At 36.8% G+C, this 23,080-nt stretch overlaps 1 protein-coding gene across 21 annotated transcripts in view; it reads right to left on the minus strand.

The window, feature by feature from the left end:
- The window catches only part of PARD3 (par-3 family cell polarity regulator), a 661,643-nt gene that overhangs the window by 209,539 nt on the left and 429,024 nt on the right, over window positions 1–23,080 (minus strand). For 10 of the 21 annotated variants that reach the window (XM_042945320.1, XM_042945317.1, XM_042945314.1 and 7 more), the window contains 4 exons: window positions 16,496–16,685; window positions 11,251–11,402; window positions 10,160–10,204; window positions 4,420–4,647 (listed from right to left, as the gene is read on the minus strand). In XM_042945320.1, the coding sequence (XP_042801254.1) occupies window positions 4,420–4,647; window positions 10,160–10,204; window positions 11,251–11,402; window positions 16,496–16,685 (615 nt within the window). The remainder of the gene's footprint in view (window positions 1–4,419; window positions 4,648–10,159; window positions 10,205–11,250; window positions 11,403–16,495; window positions 16,686–23,080) is intronic. The other 11 variants (XM_042945325.1, XM_042945324.1, XM_042945321.1 and 8 more) reach the window with 4 other exon arrangements.

Here is a 23,080-nt window from a genome sequence, read left to right on the forward strand (position 1 = left end):
GATTTCATTGTGTTTCACTTCCTGACCCCAACAAAAAGCTGTTACTGTACTGATAGTAAGACTTACAATTTGGCAACTTTTAACAGAAAAAAAAAAGGGGGGGGACGATATATTTTTCAAAAAGAAAACAAAGCAATGTTATTGCATGTATTTTCTTGGTAGCAACAGAAACTGATTTATTATGGGGGATGCAGAAGCCACTTGCTGAGATCCAGGCAGGGTATGTAATTTGCATAGAAAAGGGAGCAGATTGTAGATGCCCTGACCTGTCAAGCACAGGTAGGGCCTCAGAGATAATGGGTCCCAGAATACAAAGCTCCATCTTGATCCAGACAGACACACACAACATGGTAAGGCCAGATGGATTAAATGAGAGACAAAAACGCTGGCTTCTGCCATCTCCACAGGAAGAACGTAAGTGTTACAGAAGATGACAGATACCAGATACCACATGGAGGCCGCCCCAGTCTCTTGGCCCCCATTGTTGTGCCCATGCCATGATTTCTACACTGCTGAGAAGAGGCAAGCCTGTTCTGAGCCATAAAATATATTCACCAGGGAGATGCTCAACCCAACTGACAAGAGCAACCAACCATGCCTATGCCTAAGCATCTTACTTGTGAAGAAGAAAAGGGATAACTTGGGGTAGATAATAGGAGACTGGGGCAGTGCTTTAATCCAACTATGGCAACCCAGGAGCTGTCTGTCCTGGCCACGGGCCTTGGCCCACAGCCTTCCAACAGCAGCCCACCCTCCATCTCCACACATCTCAGGCACACCAATAGAGTAACAAAGGGACTGTCTGTAAGGTCAGTGGTCCTCTTTTCAGAGCAATGTTCCATAGTGAAAGGGCATGTTCATCTCCCCCGGTGGCTGTAATGGAGTCATACCACAGCACAAGAAAGCACCCTCTGCTAGAATCCCACGGAGCACGGACAATGGCGGGATACTAGACTCCCTGGCAATGAGGGACAGCGCGCTCAACAGCAAGGATGTGGAGGACAACCAGAAACAAGAAGGCGGATCCTGGGAAGCCATAAGGACAGGAAGTATGCAGACCAGGCCTTGAGAATCCAGAAGCCAGACTGTGAAAAGGACGGTGTTTAGGGAAACAACGGAAGAGCTAACTGAGCTGGTCTTTCTCACAACTGGAGCCATAGAACACCTTTTCATATCCAGTCATATGTAAAGGTGTCTAATGATCACCAGCAGTAACACCAGACCTGAGGGACTTTTTTTTAGACTTTGCTTAGGCATCAAAGGTCTAGTACATGCAGGCTCAGTGTGGAAAACAAACAGGAATGATGAAATGACACCACCATCCCTCTTACTGCATACTGAAAGTCTCTCCCCCCTTCTCTCCACATGCACACAATGGTGCTAGCTAAGCAGGAGCTCACTTATTGATGTCACGAATATTCAGAGTCCTGTGATTTGCCAGACCCTGTGCTTAGTTACACAGGAATAAAACAGTCATGGTGATGTCGTTTTTTGTGGACCCTATAGAAGGTGAGAGAGCCTAGCAGGCAGGAGTTAGATAGGTAAGTGAACAGGTACACAAAATCATGGAATGTTACAACTAGAAAGGACCTCAGAAACCATCTAAATCATCTGAACCAGAGATTTTCAAGGCTTTTCTAAAAACATTGCAAACTACCCTTTTCTAATATTAACATTTACAGAGAACCACAATGTAATAAAAGTGACTTTAAAAACCCACAAGAGTTAAGGCAACAGAGTGGGGACAGCAGGGTGAAGGGTGAAGCTGGTGGCTCTGCAGAGTCCCTGCTACTCAGCCTCCCCCTGACTTCTGGACCCCTCCAAAACCACAGAGCCTCCCCTCCTGACCAGGCGTCACAACACACAGTTTAAAAAATCCATGACCCCATTGTCCAAATCTTCAGTTTTACAACGAGGAACTTAATGCTCAAGCCTTTTGGGTAGTTTGACCAGAATCCCAAATTCATCAGAAAAATGTGGACAAGGACTCAAGTGGCCTGAATTCCAGTTCAGTGCCTGCTGTAACTCACTGACAGGGTCTCAACAGCTCACATTGCAAAAGTTTGAAATGTACAACAGCTGCCTTTTTTTTCTTTTCTGTTTTTTTTTTTTTTTTTTTTTTTGGTATCCAGATTTCAACAGACCGGTCTGGGGGAAAAATTCTAAAATCAGGACTTTTGGAAAACACAGCACTCTGGTTGTAGGTATACACATTCACAAGACTCTTTCTCTTGTCCAGAACTTCAGCTTTGGTTTATAAAACATAATTTGTCTATTTGCTGAATGAAAAGTTGTAACATAATGTAGTTAAATCAGTTATTTCAAATTAGAAAAGGAAACTAAATTTTATATAGGGACAAATTTAGATCCCTATCTACACTGGTGAGAAACTCTGAAGGCTGTCCCCATTACAATTAAAAACATGTCTTATATTGAGATATATTCCATCTCCTGATGCATTTGAAATGAGTGGTATATATGAGAAAATTACATTTTATGAGGGAATTTAAACATTTTAACCAGAACAAGGAAAAAGTTCAAAACCATCATATATTGTAGAAGCTTAAAAAAGACATTGAAGGTTCAAAGTACTATATCTCTTATTAAATACACCCCCAGGACACACTGAGGCATGATGCTACCATAGGAGGGCTGCACAAATGATACTGGTTAGGATGGAAAGGAACCACAGAGACAGTGGGGAAAAACTTAAAAGGGTGGAAAGCTCGTAGGACTCAGGATCTTGGAGCCCAGACTTGGCAGCAAAAATAGGAAATATGTTCTTCATCTGGCAAGAATAGGCTGTATACATTTGAAATCACTGACTGGATGGAATGAAAAAACTCCATCCAGATTCAGATGAGGAATTAGGTAAAGGGTCGGAAAGGCGCAGTGGGGTATAGCCGTCCTCTCCCCGAGTTTTGCTTGGCATGCTACATCATGGCCACAGTATCCATCTTTCCAAACACACTATATGTGCAATAGGCAAAAACTACCTAATTTTGCTTTAAACCTCCTCAGAATGTGGGGCACCTGGGTGGCTCAGTCGGTTAAGCGTCTGACTTCAGCTTAGGTCATGATCTCATGTTTCGTGGCTTTAAGCACCACGTTGGGCTCTGTGCTGACAGCTCAGAGACTGGAGCCTGCTTCAGATTCTGTGTCTCCCTTTCTCTCTGCCCCTCTCCCACTTGTGCTCTTTCTCTCAAAAATAAATAAACATTTAAAAAATATATAAATCTCTTCTGAATATGATTTTTATTTAAAAATCATTTTCTTCCCCACCACAATCTTCCTTAGGCATTTGTGACAGAAGCAGTTCACCCAACAGTTAAATTTCAAGTAAATTACAATGCACTTAAATTATCTCTGGTTTCTGCTTGAACTTTTGTGCAGTGGTATCTCTAACTTTTCTAACAATGGATAGATGCATAGAGTCATGTTTGAAGTTAAAGACCAAAAGTATAAAGTAGTAATTATGAACAATGTATACTAAACAACAGTTTTTACCATTAGGATTCTTAAGTCTTTTCCCTTTTAAGTAAATATACTACTAAAGATATTTTCCTGATTTTTAAAACGAACAGTTATTTTTATGCCATGAATGTTTAATTATAAAGATAGCTCCCTGAAACGTGTTAATATAAATGCTACTTTTTTCTCAATATTCTATGGAAAACATACTGCTCATTTATATTAGCCTTTGACTTTCAACAATCTTGCCTTAAAATATTTTGCAATTTTCAAATACACACATATACAAATATCTTGCCAGCTCAGATCAAGGAAAGCAAGAGTAATTCATAAAAAAGAATAGGTTTTCAAAATCATAGATTATTACATATATTTGCTGGAGAGATCACATTATAGCAGTGGTTTTCAAACATTTTGGTCTTAGGATAGCTTTAAACTCCTAAAAATTATTAAGGACTCAAAATAATTTTTATGTGGATTATCTGTAACAGTATTTACTGATCTAAAACTGAGAAGATTTAAAAATATTAGTTACTTTATAAAAAACAAAATTAAAGGTTAACAGAAATTATGTTTTCATAAAACAAGGACTGTATTTTCCAAAGACAATGAGTGAAAACAATGGCACTGTTTTACATTTTAGCAAGTGTCTTTGCTATCTGGCTGAAAGACAGATTCTTCTATCTGTTCTGCATTCAATCTATTGCAATATCTAAAGACTTGTCTCTAGAAAACCCAAGGTGTATTTGTGAGAGAATAAGGGTAAAAAGATAAATGACATCCTATTATTATTATTATTATTATTATTGTTGTTGTTGTTGTTGTTGTTGTTGTTTAGTCCTCATTGATCCCTCTGGTACCTGGAGGGGAACCCTGGAGCATACTTGAAGAATTGCTGCTCTGTAGAGCTGTTTGTAACTGCTATTCTTTCAGAAATTATAAACTTACACGTCTCCATGCCTTCATCATCATCATCTACTGCAGGTTTATCATAAGACTTGTCAATGGCAGCTCTGAAGCTCTCATTGCATCCCCTTCCTCTGATTATTCGTGGCCGTGGGCGGTGGAAAGGAATATCCCCATTCAAAGTCACCTCAGCAACTGCTGTCTGCAGACTCTCTAGTGAGCTTGACTTCTTCAGACCCAGGGACGGTCCTACATCTCTGCTGGGGGAACCTTGGAGGTTTACAAAAATTAAAACGTTAGTTAGAATTAATGGTAAAAAAAAAAAAAAAAAAAAAGAAAAGAAAAAAGAAAAAAAAAAAGAATTGGAGGTGAAACTGATATCCCTGAATATCTACAGATTGCGGAAAACATCAGGGACATAAATAAATTATTCACTCAGTGAGTTCTAAGGTGTGGATGGAAATGTTATAAAAATAAAGGAATGGTAAAAAAAATAATAAAGGAATGGTAACTAATTTTAATTTTTCCCAAATATATATTAAATTTGGTTTATTTTCTCTATCTTCTTAGGAAAAACTCTAAGTTATTAGTCTCCATGTTTAGCTCAAGAGATAAAATTTTGGTCAAATCATTTGCTCCAAGTATGTAAATAATCTAAAAGAAGCAGAATAACCCAGAGCTCACTTGATGAGAACGCTAAGGTAAGCAACCAACAGTAAGCTCTATAACTTAACAAATCATTTTTTGATAGTTTAAGATTATTTACAGTAGAAATTAAACTTTCATCTCAGTGAAATCTCTTCCGCATCGTACTGCACGTTCACACAACTCAGTAGGTAGAAAGAGCACAAAAGACTACATGTCACCAATATAATTAGGGCACCCTGGCAACAGGCAGGAACCTGAACCTGGGAAATATTAATGTTCTATTGGAGAGAATGATGGAAGATTTGAATAGAAATAAATTACATAAGGGCTCTCACTAGAGAGAAGTATAGGAGAGACCACGGAGCGGAATACAAGTCCATATATCTACAGGCTTGGGAACAATATCTGCTTGTGAAACAAGCAATGATCAAAAGGAAGAAGAGTTCACAATTAAGAAGAAAATTTCACTAGACTGGCAGGGGAGGACTCAGGGAATTAAGTTGGCTCTGTTTCTTGAGGATATAGGGCAGGAAGGCCTGAGAGAATACCAGCAGTACCAAGCTTTAAAAGGCAATCAAAATGGATTTCTTTAAGCAAGAAAGACAGCCTCATCCATCACTGCCTGACCTAGCACTCAAAGGCAGATGAAGTTGGCCTCTCGATGACTGAAATACCAGCTTGGTACCACCGCCTGGGCAACCCAGGTTTTAGAATTAGCTCGTCACTTAGACTGTTAAAAAGACAGGTACAAAAAAATGAGAAGGTAGGAGAGAGCAGGTAGTTTCTCTCTACATGGGGTCATCAAGCACATATGTTCATCAATAATTAAGGAGTAGCCTGGACATGTTATCACGTAGAAGGCAAATAATTATGACACGGGCTTTGCATGGCTCAGAGTACAAAACAGAATAAAAGATAAACTGAGAGTCAAAACAAGAATTATCTTTTAAAGATTCATTTACATCTTGCACCTAATTTTCGCAATGGGGTAGCAGTTGTTAACTTAGAATAAATATGTCAAAAATGTAACATAGGCAGAAAGGCAGACAGATGATTCTAACGAAGAAATAATATTCCATCAATTATTGTGCTTGGAAGAAAAAGATGATTTATTGAACTTTCTCAGTGCAGGATCGTATATATTTGATTATTTTATGACAAAAATTCACATGAATTGTTTCTTCCCAGGATGATCAATCTTACTTTTTCTCTTGATAGGCAGTATAATTTTTGACAAGTTCATGTTCTAATACCCTAAAAGTCATGTCACAAGAAGGAAAATGAATTTGGTTCCAGAACTAAACAAAGAGTAAGAAATCAAGGAGTCAAACAGAATAGGAAAAGATCACTTGTGGGCAGGGACGTTTACTTTATACTTTCAAGAATTGCCACTAGGAAAATCTTTCTCCAAATAAAGCATATATATCAATTTTCATAACTACCAGTTGTATTTGAGTTCTATAAACTCTGAGAAGGCAAATATTTGACACTTTATTGGGAGCATATAGGACATTTGTATGTACATATGTATGTGTATTCATATCTATCTATCCATATTTTTCCAATAAAGATTTCATGCTTCATGTAAAGATTTTCATAAAAACATCATTTTTTTCTTCACAAAACGTTAGCTGTACTCAAAGCACTAAACATTTTAATAATGAATTTCAGAAATCGCATGAGTATTTACTACAATAAATGTATATCTATATATAATGCATATAAATATTTATGTATGTATATATAAATACATATATATAAGTGTATGTATGCATTAAAATACATAAACAAAAGCAAATCTGGTAAAAAAAATGATGAAACTATAAATAAACAATAGATATTCTGTAAGCATAATTTAGGACTTACCTATCTACTCTTCTCTCTGAAATTTTAACACTGTATTATAACATGTTCGTGATGATGTGTATTGTGTAGACAGGAAATCAATGAATTATTGCATCTACATTAATGTATGGTTGAAAATCTTCATAGTAAAAAGTTATACAAAAAGTCAAAATTTGTAATGTGTGAATCTATGAGGGATCAGCAAACCATGGGCCAAATCCAGAGAATCCATTTGTTTGCATGTATTCTGTGGCTGCTTTCATGTCACATCTGAACTAAGTAATTGCTACAGAGACTGGTCTGCAAGGCCTACATTATTCACCATCCAGTCCTTTACAGAAAGAGCTTGCTGACTTTTTATCTGTAACATGGATATCATATATTTAAGTATGATATTTGTCAAAGAAACTTTAATGAAAGTTTTATTAAATAATACCTTAAGATCCCTGAATGAGGGCTACCAAGACCCCTGACATTATAAACTTAGCACTTTATTAGTGGTGAAAATTAAAGATGTCTTTATATAAAGTATGGGCTAAAAATTAGTTTTAGTTACACACATACACACACACACACACACGCACACATATCTTTTAATTGTAAAATAATATTCTAAAGCTCTTTATAAATCTTTTGGGTCATTAGGATACTTTGGTTATTTTTTATATTCAAGGATTAAACTGTTAGAAACCCATGGGGCATCTGGGTGCCTCAGTCGGTTAAGTGTCCTACTTCAGCTCAGGTCATGATCTCATGGTTTGTGAGTTCGAACCCCACGACGGGCTCTGTGCTAACAGCTCAGAGCCTGGAGCCTGCTTCGGATTCTGTGTCTTCCTCTCTCTCTGCCCCTCCCCCACTTGTACTCTGTTTCTCTCTGCCTATCAAAAATACATAAAATGTAAAAAAGTAAAAAATTTAAACTGTTAGAAACCCAATTCTCTTCTTATTCTTGTTCTCTCTTTTCTTTCATGAAGAAAATCCTCCCCTCCTCCTGCCCCAAATATCATAACAGATCCTTAAATCCAGAAATAGAGGGGAAAATCATAATCATACTATTTTCCCTAGGCCTATTTTTCTATTCCTACCTAATACCCCACTTGCCAAAAAAAAAAAAAAAAAGTAGAGGATGTCTTTTGCAAGGGCGAAGGGAAATGGAATTCAATTTTCATTATGAAAGGCTTATGGCTAGACAGATGATCTATGCTAAAATACCACTGTGACTCTACCAAAAACCTTTGGACTAAACTGTAAAATCATGATCATCTTAGCAATTCAAGTGAAGTGAAGAAAGAAAAATAACTGAAAATCTGTTCACTGTCTAATACTGCAGGGTGGAAAAGATCCTTGTTAGATATTTTATTCATGTAGATTTAAAACCGATAGATTAAAAGGTACTTTGGTGTCTATGCAATAATTTTTTGTCACAAGCTTTTCCAGTTTACTTTGGTAAGATAGATTGTACACAGTGGGGGGCGGGGGAGAAAAAAAGAAAAAGCTCTTTTTATCTAGGATCTAACATTTTAAAACACAATAAAAACACAAGATTCAATTAGATTATAAAATCTGCCTTCTCTCCATGAACATTATTTTATGTTTTCAGTTAAACTCTGGATATCTGGATATCATCATTATTTTTTTTTTTAATTGCAATAATGGTCTTTTCCTTTTAGTGGAAGTTAGTTAAATAAATAATTTCCTGACTGTACCTGACTGGCGTAGCATATAAAGTCATGTTCTTTAACCTGAGCAGTGTGAGTTGACTTTTATGAACATTAATTTGGACAGGGCTTACTTCTTTAAAAGTATTGAATGTTATTAACTCCAAAACTAATTACTCATTTGCATATATGAACTATCAAATAGTTTTTCTTTAGCCCTGTTTCAGAGTTTGAGTGAATTTTATGTTTGATCAGAGAAATAACTACATAATAAGGGCTGAGGCTATAGTTAATTGCCTTGCACTATAGTTAATCCTATGATTTATTGGATGTAATTTTCACAATCTATCTTTTTACTCTACAGAACACAAAAACTTCAACCATGTCCACAATAATCTTTACACATGTATATAGATACATATTTTTTAAGGCTAAAATTAATTACTACTGCAGGTCAAAAAGGTGAATTGAAGCTAATTAGTGCTAAGTGATATGACTACATCATACTGGATCTAGAATAATTAAAACACTATTCCAAACTTATAACAACAAATCATAAATGTGCCATTGTACAAAATACATTAATTATACATGAAGACTTTCCTGTGATTATTTTCCTAATATAACATAAAAAGTAAAATCTAATATAATGAAAAACTCAGTTCAATATAATCCATTGATTCTACACAATGGCAGCATTTTAAACTTATTATTATTTTTTAATGCTTATTTATTTCTGAGACAGACAGAGAGACAGAGAGAGAGGGAGAGGGAGAGAGAGAGAGAGAGAGAGAGAGAGCATGAGCATGGGAGGGGCAGAGAGAGAGAGGGAGACACAGAATCCAAAGCAGGCTCCAGGCTCTGAACTGTCAGCACAGAGCCTGATGTCGGGCTTGAACTCAAAAACCATGAGATCATGACCTGAGCCAAAGTTGGAGGCCAAACCGACTGAGCCACCCAGACACCCCTAGGCAGCATTTTAGAAGCAAGCCCTAATGAGTTAAAACAAAAACAAAAACAAAAACAAAACAAAACAAAACAAAAACCTTTGAAATAGGTTCATGTCAAGATAAGGAAACTTATGCATTACATAGTCTAACTCAATGTCAGACAACTACAAGCCAATTCTTGCATCTGAAGAAAAACTGAGGTTTTCTGAACAATGAAAGACAGCAATATTGGATTCTGTCATAGAGTGAAAAATATTTATATTTCTGCTATTATCCTTCAAATCAAAATCACCAGTTTGAGAACCATTGTTTGGATATCAAGCTAGATACCTAGTAAATGACTTAGACACTTAAGAGTTTACTAGAAGAGATACTGTTCTCAGGATTTTGATTTTTATTTAATTGCAACAAAACATTCCTATACAAATATAATTAAAATCTAGGTTGTTTTAGCATTTTTGAAACACTAAATTATATTTCCATTTAGTATGTACTACCCTGATAAATTCCTTCTAACAGGAAATTTTTCTTTTCTTGTACAATGTGATTTCCTAAAAATGAAAACATCCGCGCAAGACTGGAATATTTATGTTTACATGCAATATGATTGGCAGCTCTATAATTATGATCAGCTCCTTGGACCACAGTTTCTATGGCAACAGTCTAACTGTCCATTCTTACCTGCTTTCTGGTCATCCACTGTATTGAGTTTAGTCTCGTCAGCTACTGTTAAAAGGTAAATGTATACTGGTTAGCACAGTTAGTCCCCACAGCCCAACATGCTTCAACCATTCCCGGATCTTTCCAGTTAGGTGATCATTCTTAGGTAATATTTCATGCAAATAATATGAAACATCAAGCAAACATTCATAATCAAAAAAAGGGGGGGAAAGCAGTGTCTCCATGCAAAATGCCAGTCATTTCACAGACACGTGTGTTATTTATAAGTTAGCATATCATAATTAGCCAAGGCAATGCATCGCCAAATTTTTGTTTTATGCATGTGATAAATTAATGCTTTTAGTCTTGAAGTACAAACAGCCACCAGAGAACAGCATAAATAAGTTTCAGCTGATTAACAAAGGTTTTTAAAATCATTTGATCGGTTTATAGATATAATTAATTACTTTACTTTTTTGTTTGCTTTTCGGTGGATTTGGATTTAAAAAGAGACACTACCTGATTGGTGTTTGATTGAACAACTATGGTTATTTTCCTCCTCTCATTTGCTTCCAAACACTTTCTACAATAAATATTCTCCCAAATTATTACTTCAATTAAATGCCTTAATTATCAACACAGAAGAGTTTCTATTAAATAAACCTTAAAGAATAGCAACGAAATGAAGTATATCATGAAGTAACCAAATTCTAGACATGGATTGAGATAATGGTTTCTCTCCAAAACTTCTCCTTCTAGTTCAAGAATCCCACAGCCAACCAAATACGATTTCAAAAAGTTGGTTTTAAACATCCAAAATGTTAAAACACTTCATCTTCCAAATAAAGATGCATGAACATAGCATGATATGCATGTGTTTGTTTCTTTGATCATCAGGAAAACATATATTTTAACATATTGCACATTATGTAAACATGCCACTTATGAGAAATATGGTTATCACAAACTCAGAGAAAAACTAATTTTTGCCAAATTGCCACATTTAGTTTTTCTATTGCTTAAAGTAAACAGACATGTGTTTGGGACTATCAGTTTTAATCCGAAAGCATCTAAACCTTATTTAGATAAAGATTCATGGAGATTGTACTCACTACCTAAATCCATGCTTTTTGATTTTCGCGTTTTAACGAAATCCAATTGACTGGCATCTGAAAATTGCTTTGTGCGTTTTTCTGACATACTCTGGCGTCCAAATCCTTCTCGTTGAAAAGCAAGAACTGGATCAACATCTGGACTCAAAGAGCTGGTATGAAGAGAAAGAGAAACATAAAAATATTTACTAAAAAGGAGGACATCCAACTTCAGGAAAGATCATATATGCCCACATATGAAAGTTATGTATATGCATATTCCCCAGAAATGCTGAAACAAAAATATAGTCCATTAAAAAAACAACAACGAAACAACTGTGGCTGAATAGGAGGTGATGGGAAAATACAAAATTAATTTAAGTGTAAAGTCATTCTTTCTCCATGTGAGTTCTCTCCTCCCCTATTTCCCTCAGTTTCTTCACTCTGTTCCCTAATACATCATTATTTCTAAGTGACTATCAAAAATAAGCCTGGTATATTTTAGAAAATGGAAGGATTGAATATCTGTGGAAAATTTTCATAAATGAATACAAATATTGACAGCATACAAGGGGCTCTATGAATTGTAATCAAATAGAAGTTGTAAAATGAGTATGTCTTTAATCTTGGATGTCAGAAATGTAGAAAAAAACACCTTTGTGGCAGGTAGTTTCATGAGAATGTAGTTTCTCAGCAATATTTATTCAATGGAGAAGAAACCAACACAGCAAATCTTTATGAGAACCTATTGTAAGGTGTTGTTCTGGGTACCAAAGTCAGGAAAGGAAAAGAAGAAAAAGGTCTCTGTTCTCTACAAGTTCCTAACAAAAATACTACAACAGAAGGACCGAGCCAATGCTGTGGATGCACAGATGGGAGAATGAACAGTACTGGAGGGACACAGGAGACCAGATGACATTTGATTTGGGTGACACCAACACAGAAGTCCAAGCAGAGATGAGGAGGCACACAGCAAACCATTGGTAACAGGACACAGTTGGAAATGGAAAGGGATGACACAGCATCACTCCCATTCGTAAAATATCTGTGAACACTTTAAAAAGGACCACAAGGGGGGCATGTGGGTGGCTCAGTCAATTAAGCATACAACTTCGGCTTCAGTCATGATCTTGCAGTTCGTGAGTTCGAGCCCCTCGTGGGGCTCTGTGCTGACAGCTCAAGAGCCTGGAGCCTGCTTTGGATTCTATGTCTCCCTCTCTCTCTGTCCCTCTCCAGCTCATGTTGTCTCTGTCTCTCAAAAAATGAATACATGTTAAAAAAAATTTTTTTTTAAACACTTCTAGGTGTTCTGACCAGAGTTCATACAATAAAAATGGTTTTTCTCTATGCTGGGCACACTAAGTCAATCGCTCTTTTGTGTCAGCGCCCTGCCACCTTCCTTACCTGGCCAGGTAGGAGAAAATCCTTCCACAGTTAACTAAACACACTAAGAAGGTCAGTGGCCACTGCCACCATGCCAGCAGAGTTTATGACAGCCTTCCTTATGTTTCTGATGGAAGCAAATTTCTCTCACTTTTATGGCCGTAGAGAATTACCATCCACACAGGTAAAGGAAGAGTGATCTGGTTTGGATATATATCAAAAATGTAGCTGCAGTTTACTGTGCATGAAATGATAGTTGGCTCTTAGAGAAGAGCTAAATCCAAAATTGTGAAAAGAAAGACATCAAGGAAAATGCTTTGCTGTCAGGTTAAGTGACCTGAAATGTTTTGAGCCTACTGTATTAATAATGCTCAATAAAGAGAATAGCAGCCTTATCCACTTTAAGAGACCAATAAGGGAATTCAAGGACATTATGTAAAAGCCCTTTGTAAACTGCAAACCACTATGCAAGGTAAGTGATTATCACCCCACAAAGACTTTCTATCTCAAATTATCAATATAATACAAATTATAACAGAGATGGGGTCCTTAAAAACACTCAAGGATTCTGAACAGCCTTTCCCAATCTTTTCCACCAAGTACAGAGTAGGGCCCCTAGGATGACACAAGATAGGTGCCCCTTACTCAGAATTTAAGGAAGCACTTTCAGGCTCAGGCAAGTTGAGGGTCAACACCTGACAGTAACTCCTTCCCTACATTTTGTATCCTGGTCATTTGGCTTGTCTCACCCTAGTCCTGGCCCAGGTATTGAGAAATGAGAAGATGTATCCTACAGGCCCTGAGAGTTCACCAAGAACAGTTTTATTTTGTAAAAGACTATGTTATATCCTAATAAATGTTTTCTTCTTTGTGCTGTACGCTTAATCTTTTCATTTTTAATATACCATATTTTTTCTGTAAAACTTTGAATAAATTTGGTGTACTAAGAAAAAGGGTCATGTTTATCTTGAAGCCTTCAGTGCCCCTCCAACATATCACTATGATTACATACTGTGTATACATATATGTGTGCATGCATGTAGGTATTTATAGCTATAGCATACATAATATATATAATTACATATTGCTCATATTTCTTAAATTGATGTATGCTTATATATTATGCTTATGTAGTAGTAGTCAGGTACTACTATGCTTACTATAGTTTGCTTATAATTTCCAGAGCACATATACCCCAATTAAAAGATACAGTCCTAGGGGTGCCTGGGTCACTCAGTTGGTTGAGTGCCTGACTTTGGCTCAGCTCATGATCTCACAGTTCATGGGTTGGAGCCCTGGGTCAGGCTCTGTGCTGACAGTTCAGAGCCTGGAGCCTGCTTCGGATTCTCTGTCTCCCTCTCTCTCTGCCCCACCCCCTTCTTCTCTCTCTCAAAAATAAATAGACATTTTAAAAAGTAAAAAAAAACAAAAAAAACAAAAAAAACAAAAAACAGTAAAAATAAAATGCTAAAAAAAGGAAAACTATAGTTCTAAAAGTAAAAACTAAAAACCCATAGAAGAACTATGATGCAATTTTGCAAGAGCAAACTTTATATTATCTATTTTCAATAAGAATAATTCTTTCATATGTTGAAAGCTGATCTTTTCAATATTCTGCTCATGAAATACATATTTAATAGAAACTATTGGTAAAAGCTTGTTCAAAGAAATACAAATTGTTGGTACTAATGTTACGTAAATACCACACATCGGCATATTTTTTAAACTAATGTCATATCCTTGGAATGATGTTGTCACTAAGATTAGAATTGCCGGTTTACCTTGTTTCTCCTTAAAAACACTATTAATGTTCCCTGAAACAATTAATGGAGTGAAAAAAGTATATTCTATGTTAACAAATTAAAAGTTTAGCCATTTTACATATTTAGCCTTCCACAATTGTGCAGTGAACTGTAAACATACACAATTTAAAATGTCAAATGAGTATGTGTGTTAATAAGTCTTAAAATAACTAAATATTTTTAAACCATGACATAATTAATTCTTCCCTATCAATATACCCATTAAACTAATTTCAGACACAATAAACAGCACACTAGAATATTTAACAAGTTAGATTGCAAAACTGACAGCTGATTCTTTAAAGAATGTAACCATACCCTGACCCCCCAACATTATTAAAATTCCAGTTATTAATCCTGTCTTATTGCCCTTTTGTTTTCATAACATTTTCATCAAGGATTAGGGAGATATTGTCAGGCTGGAAAAGCTTACATTTTCTGCTGTGATTCAGAACAGCTGCCATTCTTGTTTGGATAACCCTTCATTCATATTCCTTTCCTTGCTCCACTTTCCCCACAGCAAAATCGCACAAGTCCTTACCATTTTATGGATGCCCTTAGAGAAATTAATGCCACAATCTATTCCTGCTAGTTACCTATTTATTTTCACCAATACAGTGCTTTCTAAGGCCCCAAACAGATCTATTCCTATGGCCACCTCCACAATTCTCATCACGGTGGAGATTCAAAGGCTTTGTCCCTAAGTTGAATACTGCAAATATCTAATCCTTACTTTCCCTGTTGTTGCTTTCACTTTCAGAAACAGATACAAACTGCAGCAGTATGTGGAACAGCATCTGTGGATTTCAAATGGGATTTGACTTTATATTGTATTTTCCCCCTCTACATTGAACCAAAAACATTCAAAAACAAGCTAATATCATGCAGGCTTGAGTGTCGCTCTATTTCTACATCTTGTGTTTTCAATAAAAGACTTAAGAAAGAAAGAAAGAAAGAAAGAAAGAAAGAAAGAAAGAAAGAAAGAAAGAAAGAAAGAAAGAAAAAGACAAGACAAAGATGGACTCTTTAAGGATCCAAATAACAGGTGGGACTATTCCAAGAGAACATCTGCAGAATTCACAGGTGAGTGTGCTGGATGCTTGTGTGGTTTTGTAAGGAGTGGAGAGGAGGGCTGGGGAGAGGGTAACTTTGCTAAGATCACCACTATAATTGTTAACACAAATCAACACCGGGCCCCCACAATCCTCCTATCTGATAACGGATGTGGCCACAAGTCCGGGTAAGAACAGAAAACAGCAACGGGTAGGTGGTAAAGGATTTAAATATAATTTTGCTGATGTATTCATGGAACACCCCAGAGAAAGGGCAATAAGAAAATTCTGGTATAACACTTCACATGGCTTTGTTAATTATCACTACAACCTCACAAGGTCATCTCTAGAAGGGACTTGCCTTTTGGCTTCTGGATGTGTATAATTACTAGGCATGCAGATTGTGGCACACATCCACATTCACGTGCCACACATTGGCTCAACAATATCAAATGCTTTATTATGTTTTGGAAGATACAGGAGAAAGAAACAGCATTAGGCTGCCCCAAAAGTCATAATGTTAAAAGCAAGCAGGAAGCATTTTAAATGGCAGGGTGACAGCACTATAAAAAGAAAACCTTTAAAAAGCTTCTTCCCACTCCCCGAACATAGCAGCTATTAATTTGGCCAAAGTCATCTAATTGTTATAAACTTTCAGTCACCTCAGAGATCTGCTTGAACTGATTTAATAAATAATAATCATCAAATTAAAACAGATCTAAAATAATTAACAATGAGACTTAAGTGAGTAGTTTTTTTTTTTTTTTCTTTTTTGGTTAGTGGTAATTTTGTTGTAGTTTTGGCTGAATTATGAAGTACAGCCCTGTAAATGCTAAAACAATGGGGCAAGATTACAGAGTTGGTGGGAATCTTTTATTAAAAGAGTGATTATTAAGAGTATTAAAATCATGAAAATAGGACACTGCCATAAAAAAATTGATTAACTGCACTTAATGATAGACCATTTAAACATAAAATGAAGGTGATTGCAATTAACTCATGTTTTCCAACCCCGGCACATGATCTTACCAGTCTGCTGAATCACTGATTGCAGCCTTAGCCCATGCGCCAGTGTCTGTGGTCACAAACCCCACGTCATCATGGGAGCTGGAAGATGACTGGTCAGAGAGATGTGGAGGAAGCACTGGCAACCTGTCATCTTCTATAATGACAGTGTCATCTTGGGGCATGTTCACTGTGGGGGACAGCTGGTATTTACCTGCCCAGTGGAAAAAAAAGTAAGAGAAATTCTAGATATCCATCTAGATATCCATTATGTGTATTCATGTTAATACTTTACAACACTAGAAAAACTCTACATTTCCAAACATCTGCTCAACCTGGTGGAACAACATAGAATGAAGGAAATTTATTTTTCATAAATAAATGTCCAGCGGAGGCCTCAAGTCCGCTCCCTCCTCTGACATGGCAGCTATGTAGCTCTCGGCACAGTATTCAATTTCGCTGGTTTCAAGTTTCCTAACGCCAAAGATGATCTCCAGAATGTCTTCTAACGTGAAAATGCTACACAGATTCTAAGTTGCAAAAGTCTTTTGAAAAATTTTACCAGGAAATGTATAGGGAAGCCCTGCAGACTTACATCAATCATTCACCCATTCATTCACTGGGACATACCACATAGCAACTATGTAAGAAAGACTTAAATCTCGGCCCCCAAACAGCTCACACCCTAGAGAAAGAGACAGACATACAAAAACTGATAAGTGATTGGTGCTGTGAAGGATGTGCTCAAAGTACTATGGCATTCACTTGTGCTGTAATTGCCTGGGTAGCTGAAGGCAGAGAATGCTGGGGATCTTAACAAAAGTTAACATCACAGTCGGGCTTTGAATGATGAATATGATCTTTTCTGCTAGGAGAAATGAGAACATTGATTTTAGACATCGGCAACTACATCATTATATTCATGATGGAGAAAAGCTCACAGTGCATTCTGGTGACACTTCAAAGATGAGTACATGCAGAATCAAGACCTTGTGGGGAGATGGCAAGAGTGATCTCGAAAAGATTAAGATCTAACTGCCTAGGGGCGCCTGGGTGGCTCAGTCGGTTGAGCGGCCGACTTTGGCTCAGGTCATGATCTCGCGGTCCGTGAGTTCGAGCCCCGCGTTGGGCTCTGTGCTGACAGCTCAGAGCCTGGAGCCTGTTTCAGATTCTGTGTCTCCCTCTCTCTGACCCTCCCCTGTTCATGCTCTGTCTCTTTCTGTCTCAAAAATAAATAAACGTTAAAAAAAAAAAAATTAAAAAAAAAAAGATCTAACTGCCCAAATTTTCAGGCCAAGTCTGTACATTTTCATTTATTCAATTTGCATATAGCATTGTTGGTAAGGAAAGACTCACTACTGTCTACGGTGATCAGTTTCTTTCAGGAAAATCTGCTCAGGTGCATGGGTCAGCATGACAGATGTTTATATTTCTTGGGACAAAATTATGATTCAAGTCGTGAATCCTTAAAGATAAAGCTGGGGTCCAAATGATGCCACCTTCCTCCCGAAAGCACCCATACTTCTTCTGACTTCCTCCTCAAAAACTGTGCCATAATTTTGAATAAGAACTCATTGTGCAAGGCTTGGGTCCAAGTGGATATGTCATGAGAGGCCATACTCACAGAAACAAACAACACAATATGATGCAGGCCCACTGGCCTGGCTCTCTCAACAAAGCAAGAATTGACAATTTCCCTGTCACTTTACAGCAGGAGGGGAAAACTCTCATTTTAAGTCCAATATCCCAATCTGGTAAGCCAGCTTTACTGGCTCCTACCCAAATAAAACGGATTGCTGTATTTTCCCTTCTACAAGCACCATTTTATACTTTACATGGAGCCCACTTCGGATTCTGGGTCTCCCTCTCTCTGCTCTTCCCCTGTTCACACTCTGTCTCTCTCTCTCTCTCTCTCTCTCTCTCTCTCTCTCTCAAAAATAAAAATAAACACTTTAAAAAATTAAAAAAACATAAAATAGCACAACAGCAACATGTGGAGAGTTTTTAACATTTTAACATCAGTCTTAAGATCTAATTTTTAAGATAAACATTCGTAAGAATGTACAAATGATGATTTTTTTTGTTTTAACATGATTTTGGCAATTATGGGATGGCATATATAGGCTTGAAGGATTTTAAAGATATATATCATTCTAGACCTTTAACAAAGGAAAAATTTTAGGTTGATAATGTATCTTTCCAGGACAACCCATAGAAGAAGACGTGTCAGAAATTTCAAGTGTATTCATCATCTAGCACCAACTACTTTATTATAGAAATACTATACGCTCACTGAAATATCAACACAGCTTTTTATCAAGGAAAACACTATGTTTTGATTTGACATGTGTTCGTTTTGAGAAACTGTGAAAACTAGCAACTTTTTATGAATGCTCACGATTATAAAGCAAATCAAATTTAATACTTCATTGTTTTCCTCTCCTGAATTCAAATCACTCATTTACTACTTGAGTTTTTGGACTTTAGTACAGAAAGACAGAAATCTGTCCAAAAAATTATCATTCACAAATAAGGTTGGACATTCTAGTACTATTACCAAAAGAAATATGTCCTTCTCAAGACATACTTTTTTTGCCCAAAAAGTGTACAGAATGACAAACCAGTTATGCCTGACAGCTCACCACTGACAAGGCACGTGTCACAGCATTAAATGCCAAGTCCTCACAAAGGCAAAATTTAATGAAAGGAAAAATCACGATGTAATTACAGTGCACTTGTTTTTAAAAACAAAAACTAAAACTCCTGGGTTTACACAATATATTCTGAGAGACAGCCTAATAAGCAATATGGAACACTGAATGGCTCTTCATATGACAATCCTTTTTTATAATATGCTATTTTGAGTAGAAATATTGTACTGTAAGTGATCCAAAATTTTAGGCATAAATGGCAAGAAACTTTCCTAATAGTAAGAAAACAATTTAGCTTTTTTCTCTCACCCATGATTCTGGGGGCTAATATTTCAAAGATTTGAGAATTCACATTTTTCATCAATTTCCCACTTCTTAACATGCTTGCCAGGAATTGAGGTTTCTGAACCTGGAGGCAGGAATATACAGGGAGTAATGGACAACTCAATTATCAAACTACATGTTTAACAAACTCCACCTAAACAATACCTCTTAATGATGTGTGCTGGTACAGGGCACATCATCAACGTGAAACCTTCCAAGGGTGACTTGAGAAGCCTGTGATCTGTTTTTAGATGGATAAATATTCCTCCTTCCTCAACTAGTTAACCAACAAACTATAAACTAAAATTTAAACCAGTCAATATCTTAAAGAGGAGTGACACAATGAGATACAGATGATTGGTCACTGAACGTTTATTCATTGGTACATTTACATAGAAGGCAACACCATTAATGACACTAGAAACAGATGAAAAGTTTTCCAGTAATTTGACTCACAATAAAAACGACATTAATGTTCCATTTTTCTGTGTTGAATTTCTAACATGATAAAAACATGCTGAACAGAAGTATTATTTAGACTCACCACAAATTTATGAATATAAAAATTACTGAGATTAAATTCTAAAATGAATACACCAGATTTGGGGTTGCTTTAAAAATTAAATTTGGGGGGCACCTGGGTGGCTCAGTCGGTTAAGTGCCCAACTTCGGCTCAGGTCATGATCTCACGGTCCGTGAGTTCAAGCCCAGCGTCGGGCTCTGTGCTGACAGCTCAGAGCCTGGAGCCTGCTTCAGATTCTGTGTCTCCCTCTCTCTCTGACCCTCCCCCGTTCATGCTCTATCTCTCTCTGTCTCAAAAATAAATAAACATTAAAAAAAAAAATTAAAAAAAAAAAAAAAAGAAAATTTGGGAAAAAAATTAAGGTTCCATGTCCCCAAATGTCAACTTGTGATGTATTTGGGCAAGAGTGTTGGTTAAATTAACCATGCCTCTTATTGTTTTGTGATTATTAGATTAAGATAGTCCAGCAATTTGTAAAAAAAAAATTTAAGGCTTTTGTAAAAAAGAAATCGTAGGTAGGATCTCCAGAGATTTCTTTTCGATGAATATCCATGATAGTGGCAAGTAGGTCCATACAGAAGACATTTGGAGAAATCTTGCCTTGGTGACAACTCTGGTTGACCAGACCACAAGCTAGGAGGACCGATGAAGGTTGAAGTAGTGTGGGACTCGGGACTCAGAAAAAAACACATCCTAACTGATTTAGAAACACAGAAACCTTGTGGCTTCAGACTTGTCACTTAATTTCTCTGATCCCTAATTCCTCTGAACAGAAGATAATTCAGTTGGAGTAGATACCTAAGGTTATTTTCAAAGATGAGGTTTTGATTTTTAGATCACTTTGTTTGCCAGAATAGAACAGATTCTGGAGGCTGCCTAATGTCTTTTGCTTAAAGATGTAGATATTTATAAATTGATGTTAATAAAGAATGGATGTCACTAATAGTTATTGTGTGGTCTCAGTATTCCCCAGAGAGGTCTACTTTTAGAAACAGGAAATAACCAAAAACAACATAAAACAAAAAATCACCATGGGATCTTGTGACTTTGTTCCTTTATCTGTTAAGTGGGAAAGTGTGGCTGATGACCCCTGACATCCTTCCAAGTCTAACATCTCTTCCTATTTTGATCTATTTTTTTTAGAAGCTTCCCTCCTGAGATGTGTTCCCACAGAAATGAGTTAGAAAGCCACAAAGCTCCTTTTTGGTCTAGAGTCTCACATGATGAATTTTCACAGGTGAAAACTCACCCTGTTTGCATAAAATTAGTCATTTCTTAAAGTAATAAGCTGGAATTTCAATACAAAGCTCTAGTTGAATCATAGCAGATCATGAAGTAAATACCACCATGTCCACAAGTGTGTATGTAGGAGTTATTCTAAACATACAAAAGACAACCTGTAACCACACAAGAGCTACCTGAGAAACTTCCATGTACCTAGGTACTGTGCAAATCAATACATACTAGCGCGAATGATTTAGGCTAATAGAATTCAATGCTCTAATATCTTATATTTGGTACCTTGTTTTGACATTTTCTTGTCAGCTAACATCTCTTCCATGATTTCTAATTTTAGCAAACTATTTGTTTCTTAGGGTCGCTGATATTGGAATAGGGACCGATGAAGACTGAGGAATTCTCAAATTTGCAAAACTCAAGACATGGGATCGGGTTACGCATATACATTTCTCAGGGTAAAACTATACAGGATCCCTAGTTTCCAGTTTAATGTGTAAAAGCTAGCTTAAGAAAATATCTAAATCATTCAACATTAACTTGGCCTATCATCAGAGGGTAAAGAGTCTGCCACCCCCACTCCCAAAGGGCATGCACAGTACATCACAGAGCACATAGCTGGGAGGGAAGTGCTGCCCAGGGGAAAGCATCTGGAGTCTGAAAAGTCCATTCCATCTCTAGCAGGGGGAGGGGAAAACAACAGTAATACGAACTGAAGTGGACTAATGAAGCCACAGCTAACAAAATCAGGGCAAACAGACTATGAAGAAAATGACGGAATCCTTAACCCATATAGACAACATTTCAAAAGGTCACTAGGTGAATTTTGGGGTTTTTTGGTTTTTTAGTTTTAGTTTTTCGCCTTCCTCTGAAGCATCAGGGATTGGAGGCAGGACGCAGGTTACAGGAACTGGTGGACCAATGGTCTGATTCAGTATGGCAAGTCCTATGTTCCTATAATAAAGGGGAAATTACAGCGTATCACTTTGTATGCACACAGATCCAGGGACACATGCACTCTCTTTCTCTCTCAAGGGTCTGAATTTTCATCAGTGAAAAAAGTATTTAACAAAGATAAAGTTTTACACCAAAACCAAGAAAGTATGGAAAATTCAACAGCAGTGAAAAGAGTGATCATTAATAAGCAAAGATTAATGTGGTGAACTATGTACAATGTGTGTCACCGAACAGGTGTAGAATGGTTTTTAGTATCCTTCCCCTACTTCCATTTATGCCAACCTGGCAAAAAGAAAAATATTGACAAAGTAAAAGCAGAAGGCTGGCAGGTCTAAGTTCTATGTGCAACAGAATAATAAATTGAGAATTTATCAACTTTTCCAAACTAGAAAGCTAGAAAGTCCAAAGGAAGAACAGAAAATTCTATTAGCCTTGTTTATGTGCTTTTCCTGTCTTGCCCAGAAGAGAGTTCTGTGTATGCAGAGATTGTGTCTTTCTCATTTTTGTATCTAGAGCAAAAGTATACACACAAATGTCTTGTCAATAGCAGGCTTTCCAGAAACGTCCACTGATGAATGAAATAAATTCTTGCTCCAATGAGGCTTCATAATGGAAACCTGATTTGTATTAAATCTTCATTAAATGTATCAAAATGGAGTTAAATTTAGGGTTTTACTTGGGAGCCTTGTGACACATACCAGCGATAAAAGTGTTTTATGTCAGGTGCTATTTTAATCAAAACAGTTTCGTAGGTTTTAAATTTGAGAACTCTCACAAGTTAATCCCAAGATGAGCAACTCAGTAAATCCAACCACTCCTGTGGCAAAGCAAGTCTTTATTAACTGGATCTGTTAGTAGAAAGCTGAACCGCTGCAGAGCAAGCGCTAATGACCTCATTACCCACTGGGGCCGTGCAGA

Source organism: Panthera leo, chromosome B4 (assembly GCF_018350215.1).
Source record: "Panthera leo isolate Ple1 chromosome B4, P.leo_Ple1_pat1.1, whole genome shotgun sequence".
Lineage (NCBI taxonomy): Eukaryota > Metazoa > Chordata > Mammalia > Carnivora > Felidae > Panthera > Panthera leo.